General features: G+C 51.7%; 1 protein-coding gene across 1 annotated transcript in view; it reads left to right on the top strand.

Moving 5' to 3' along the window:
• The first annotated feature begins 1,198 nt into the window (after positions 1 to 1,198).
• GPR149 (G protein-coupled receptor 149) overlaps positions 1,199 to 6,000 on the top strand; it is an 89,226-nt gene continuing 84,424 nt past the window's right edge. The window contains exons 1-2 of the mRNA XM_069083432.1: positions 1,199 to 3,008; positions 4,558 to 4,750. Coding sequence (XP_068939533.1) covers positions 2,001 to 3,008; positions 4,558 to 4,750 — 1,201 coding nt within the window. The 5' untranslated portion in view covers positions 1,199 to 2,000. The remainder of the gene's footprint in view (positions 3,009 to 4,557; positions 4,751 to 6,000) is intronic.

Raw genomic sequence — 6,000 nt, 5'->3', positions numbered from 1 at the left:
AGTTCATAGGATACTCTAAGTCTTATTACTTACCCTACTCATTTAGTAAATGTCAAGCTTCCCTCTGTCTCCCCAGCTTAAGAGGATTCACACCAGCCTTCAACATTTGGATGACCAGAAGCAGAACCAACATAAGAGGGAAGCGAGGCCAGAAAAGTGACTCCTCCAAATGAGTTAATATACAGGCTAGACCCATAAGCAAGGCTTACTAACTGCTGCTCCATCATGCCTTCCACTAAAGCATGCTTTCCCATCTGCCCATCTGTTTCCCCCCCTCCCTCTCTCTCACTAGGTCTGCCTGTCTCACCCAGGACTAGCCACAATCCCAGTGTTACTCTTTTCCACACAGGAGTTCTGATCTGGGCCACTTTTCCCCACCTTAACCAACTTGGTGCCCACTCCCCTCCAGGAGACCATTCTGTTGATGCCTGACAGTGCAGTGGCCTAATTGCCATAGCCCACTGCAGCTCAGACTTCTGGAACTCAAGTGACCCAGCAGCCTCAGCCTCCCAGGAGCTAGGATTACAGACATGTGCCACCAAGCCCTGCCTGTAATTATATTCAGGTAAACAAAGAAACTGCTTGAGGTAACAAATGTTTAAGTCGCACTGTTTACAGAAAACAGAAACTACAACCCAGAATGATTCCTGCTTCTGTACATCGCTCCTGTATTGTCTCTTGTGAAGTAAAATGAGGTGAATATTCCAGTGACTTGTTTGGATCAGGGAACTTGCTTAAACATCTTTATGGATTGTATTTGGGAAGGAAGGGGCGGAGGGGCAGAGGGTAGTGGTGAAGTGGGTGGAGAGTGGTGATTTCTGAGAGACCTTTGGTGTGCCAAACTACCGGTGAGGAAACTCCCTCTACCAACGCTAACGCTGAGAGCTAATTGTTCTGCAGTTTCTGGTCTAGAGAGTTGTCTGGAGGCACGCAGAAGTTTAAAGGACTGTCCCAGGACAAGAGTCAGCGTGCGCCACACAGGATTCAAGGCAGTCTTCCTCGTTCTGAGACTGCCCTCTATCCACTATGGCACACTATCTCTTTACTTCTAAGAAATTGTGTGTGTGCTATAAATGGAAATAACCGTTATTTTTCAGCTTAACGAGGAGGTGAAATCTTTTATTTTGTTTTATTTTATTCCCGAGAGGAATCTGCAGGCTTTCCGCTACTCTCCATTCTGAAACAGAGCTGGCGATTGTACTGAGAGCAGCATCTTAGCTAGCTGCGGAGTTCTGAGCTCCAAAGGATGACGCTGAGCTTGAGCAAGTGTTTGCCTGGGGTTTTAAGCCTCGGCCCTGAAGGGTGTGGCTTAACGAGGGACTGTTTCTTGCTTGAGATCAGTCTCAGAAACAGGTCGATCCATGAGCACATGCATCCCTTCCCTCCCCCTTCCCCTCCTTTGTGTTCCTGCCTCTATCCTGCTCGGAGCTGACTCCTCCCTCCTGCAGCAGCAGCTTGGTTCAAAGCCACAGCCTCTCATTCTGTGCTCTTTCTCTCGCTGAGCTAGCAGGGCTGAACCATACATACTGAGGATCTGCCTTCCTTTCTGACCCAGCTCGCCAGCAAAGCTCTCCTTTAACTACTCTCCAAAATGAATGGAGTTTGAGTATTCTGAGAAACCAATGAAAATGTCTGGCCGCGTGCAAAGGAATAATAAAGGATCCTAGAGGAATTGCTTTCTTGCCTGAAACTTGTGGGTTGGGGATGTTGGAGTTGGAGTTTGGTTTGGTTTTTGTCTTGTTTTGTTTTGAATGGAGGGTGGAGGAGTTTTCCATTACTATTCACTTAAGTGGACCCCGATCTTTTCAGTGTGAGTTGGCAAGCCTACGGGACACGTGCCTGACGTATCCTGGAGGACTGAGCAGAGAGACCATCTAGAAAGCCAGCAAAGAAATTTGGGGGAGCCCAGAAAAGCTCCATTTGGCCATTGCTAGCCATGCTTTGTCTGGAGAAAACTTGCAGAGTCATTGATAAGGACGACTAAGTGGCTCCCAGAGACAATGTCTCTGATCCCCAGTAACTTTTCCATGAATGGGACAAGCCCAGGGCTGGAAAGTCCTGTTAAGGACTCCACTCCCAATCGACCAAGACCTTTAACTGTCTTCTTCCTCTGCTTAACGTTTGTGATGACCATCACAACGCTAGCGGGAAGCATTTATTCCTTAGTTTGCCTGCTAAGAATGCCCAACAAAACCGTGTTGTCGATGATGGTGGCTTCTTGGTCAGTGGATGACCTGATCAGTGTCCTGGCCATGACCATCTTCTTGTTCCTGCAGTGGCCGAAAGACCGTCCCAGGGACTCCCAGGCGCTGTGCTCCACATCGGCCTTCCTCTACCTGTTCCAGGGTATCTCCAGCAATCTCAAGGCGTCCGTTATAGTTTGCTACAACTTTTACACCCTCCACAGAGGCGTAGCGAGCCCTGGAGCGGCCGGCCAGCCACGGGCTCTGCTCGGCGTCCTGCTCACCGTCTGGGTGGCTAGCCTGCTCATCTGCACTCACCCCCTCTGGGGCTGGGGTACTTTCGAACGCACGCCCTGGGGGTGCCTGGCAGACCATAACAGCTCTCTTCTGCTCTTTGCAGTTTACGCGCTCAGCTTCTGCGTTCTGGCCGGATTCTCCGTCCCGCTCACTTACCAGCTGCTGTGCTCCGAACAGCTGCCTGGAATTCGAGTCAATTACCAGGAAATCTCTCGCGGAGGAGGCTTCACGCCGTGCACCCCTCCGTCTGGGGGCAGTGCCCTCCTCACAACCCCCGAGGAGGCCAGAGTGCAGTTCTACAGGGAACCAGGGAGCGCCCTGAGCCCGGAGGTTGCCTTCGGACTGGCTCCGCAGGCCGGCCGGGGACCCAGGACAGGGGCCGAGACAGAAACCAGAGGCTACAGACGGCCTGGGCGGGAGACCCCGGGCGTGCAGCGCGGCAGCCGAAGCTTCAACGTGAGCATAGCCCAGAAGCGATTCTCCTTGATTCTAGCTCTGACTAAGGTCGTCCTTTGGCTTCCAATGATGGTAACCAAATAAGGGGAAAAAAAAAAAAAACAGAGAAAAGTCAGGAAAGCATGAAGTTAGTAACGATGAATGGATGGATGGATGGATGGATGGATGGATGGATGGATGGATGGATGGATGGATCCATGTGCAAGTCTTTATGGGGGCTTGCCCGCGGGCAAGGCCTAGGGGCTTACTCGAGTGGCACCAGGGTGTCCACAAGAGACCCCTCTAACTCTCAGAGTAGCTCCCTGAACAGTGCGCACTGCCCGGGAAGTCTCTGTGGGAATGCACCAGTTTAGTAGGGGCTGGCGTGTGTTTGTTTAACGTTCTCCAAATAAACTCATCAGAGTTTCCACAAAATTGTCAGAGACACTCCTTGCCCTCTTCCGAGGTAGCTCTGGCAACTCGGCAATAGTGACAGCGAGGGAAAGGTAATTGTCCTTTCAGTCAGCACTTACCCCCTCCCAACATCTCTATCTCATCCCCATCTCTACCCCTGACCCCACCCCAATTTCCATTCCCAGCCCTGCCCTCATTTGAGGTCCCAGGCCCAGACCTACATCCATCCCAGTCCCCATTTTCATCTCCCTCTCCAGCTCATCTCAACTCCAGCCCCTTCCTCAGACCGAGTCCCATTCCCATCCAATTCTTCCACCCTATCCCATCTCAGCCTCATTCCCATCCCCGCCTCAGTTCCCATCCCAATTCCGGCCCTTTGCGCTGTCCCGTACTAGTCCCCAATTCCCACCGGTTCCTGGCCGCGCCCTCCCCAGCGGGAACAACGCCCTGGGGCCAGTGGAGAGAAAAGAAAAGGACAGGTGGGAAAAAAAGAGTGCAAACAGAAAGAGCGACAAGGACACAGGGGATGCTTTCATTTGTCTTGCCGAGAACCAGAAAGATAGGGAAGGGCGGCTGTCCTGGGCCGTGATGTTCTCCTGTGGTGAGGAAGGTGGAGTCCGGGAAGGAACTGGATTTCCAAGTGAAGCCCAACCCAGTGGGGACCCGAGACTAGCGGCGGCAGCACCTGGTTGAGACGCCGATAACCCAGCCCAAGGCTAGCGGCGGCAGCACCCACTAAGCTCCACCGTCCCTCTCAGTCACGGGGCCGGAGGATCTCGGGGTCTGGCCGGGCTGGGCTGGGCAGGGCTGTAATAAGCCGTGCCAGGCTGGAGTACCCTGCATGGATGGGTGCAGGAGCCCTGCCTGGATGGGCGCAGTAACCCTGCCTGGCTGCCTCACTCACTGCCTCTTGCCGACCTTTCCTTTGCTCCTCCATGAGGGAGTGAGTAGCCGAGGCTCCGCCAGTAGATCTAGGGGCTTTCTCAGTCCCTCTCCCGCCCTGGGACTGGGGAGCCCGGGAGCAAGGCAGGCCAGCAGAAAGAAGGACAGAGTCACCCCTGGGCTGGGAGGCAGACGGGAGGGCGGGAAAGCAAAGTGCCAGGCAGGGAGGGGAGGGAGACAGCGTGCCAGGAGGGCAGCCAGTTGGAAGGCCAAGGCTGGAAGTCAGGGAGGGAGGCAGGGCACAGGGCTGCGAGCCCTCGCACTCTGAAGCCTGGTGTCCTTGCAGATCCACACGGTGGCCCGGCACACCCCAGAGTTCCACAGCCTCCCCTTCGAACTCTTCGGCTTTCTGCTGACGACCCTGGCGGCCACCGTGACCCCAGTGTTCGTCCTGTCGGAGCGCTGGACCCACCTGCCCTGTGGCTGCATCATTAACTGCCCGAGGAATGCACTTGCTGTGGCTTCTGAAGAAACCAAAAGTAAGGCTACGGGCCTGAGGGAGTGGGTTCACAACGGGGCAGGGGCTGATGGGGCAGAGATCTGGGAAGGCATGTGGGCTTAGATGACGCGAATGGCGGGGACAGATGCAGCTAACAGACCCCATCCTGAGTCCAGGGCTCCTCAGCTTTGACCCATGACCACAGAAGGATCAGAAAGGTAATCCCACGTTGAAATACAGGACACAGACCAATGAGAAATGGCAAGGACTTTATTTTGTTTTTAAATCCAAGGCTGTCAGAACACAGAGCCCTCTAGTTCTTGGTACCTTTCCAGATAACTTTCTTGACACTGCTTGAATCTTACTCTCCCATTATCTGAACCGGTAATGAGGACCAGGAAGGGGATCCCATCCTGAATACCAAATAGAGAAGGAGAAGAAAAGAGGGGCCTTGTTATCCAAGGCTGTCAGAGCACTTGAGAGTTAAGACAGCTTTAAAGCTAGTCCCAAGCGGAGTTTCCTACATGAGCTTTTGAGATCAGGCACAAAGATGCCCGAGATTTATTCGCATTTAGTATGGCATGCAAGTCCCAGGGCCCTGAAGCTTTTGACTTCCTTATTACTTAGTTAAGCATTCAACAAGCCTAGTCCCGATTGGCGATAATGAGACCACCAAGTTTGCATCTAAAATTCCTCTGTAGAAGTAGACATGAGGAGAGAAAAAATCCTATTCGCAGATCATTGGCATTGGTTATCCAATGGAAGAGCCAATTAAAACAAAGGACTCAAAGGCTTGTGTTCTCTCCCTGGATTGGGGAGTAGGCAAAGGAGAGAGAAAGTAAAAAAAGAAAAGCTCATTTAAAAGAAAAAGAAAGCCCAGGCCTTTCTGGAAAGGTTTTGAGAACAGCAGGACAGAAATGGCCAAGATCCAAGGAAAGAAAAAACCAGAAAGAATTGTTCTCTGATACTTAGTGTAAGGGGACAATAATGCTGGAAAGTTGTTTTTGGAAGAAAAATCCTCTGGTTTGGCCACCACCACAGTTGTATTTTGTGGGGACTGGGTTACCCTTCATTTAGGTACAGACCACATTGGTCATTGCACACCCCCCTTTTTTTTTTAACAAGTTGTTAACATTGATGAAAAAGAGCCTCTGTTTTGATGATGCCAAAAAGGAAAAAAAAAAAATTCTCGAACACTTAGGTTCCACTGAGGCTGTTTTGACATAACTTGAAAACAGATTTTATTGCTTCAAATTAATTATTTGGAATTGTATCAACAACAACAACAAA

This window comes from Petaurus breviceps, unplaced genomic scaffold (genome assembly GCF_028583685.1).
Source record: "Petaurus breviceps papuanus isolate PSGF00001 unplaced genomic scaffold, PetGlider_PUasm1.0 173, whole genome shotgun sequence".
Taxonomy (NCBI): Eukaryota; Metazoa; Chordata; class Mammalia; order Diprotodontia; family Petauridae; genus Petaurus; species Petaurus breviceps.
The sequence above is the reverse complement of the archived record's forward strand: the minus strand, read 5'-3'. Positions and strand labels throughout refer to the sequence as shown.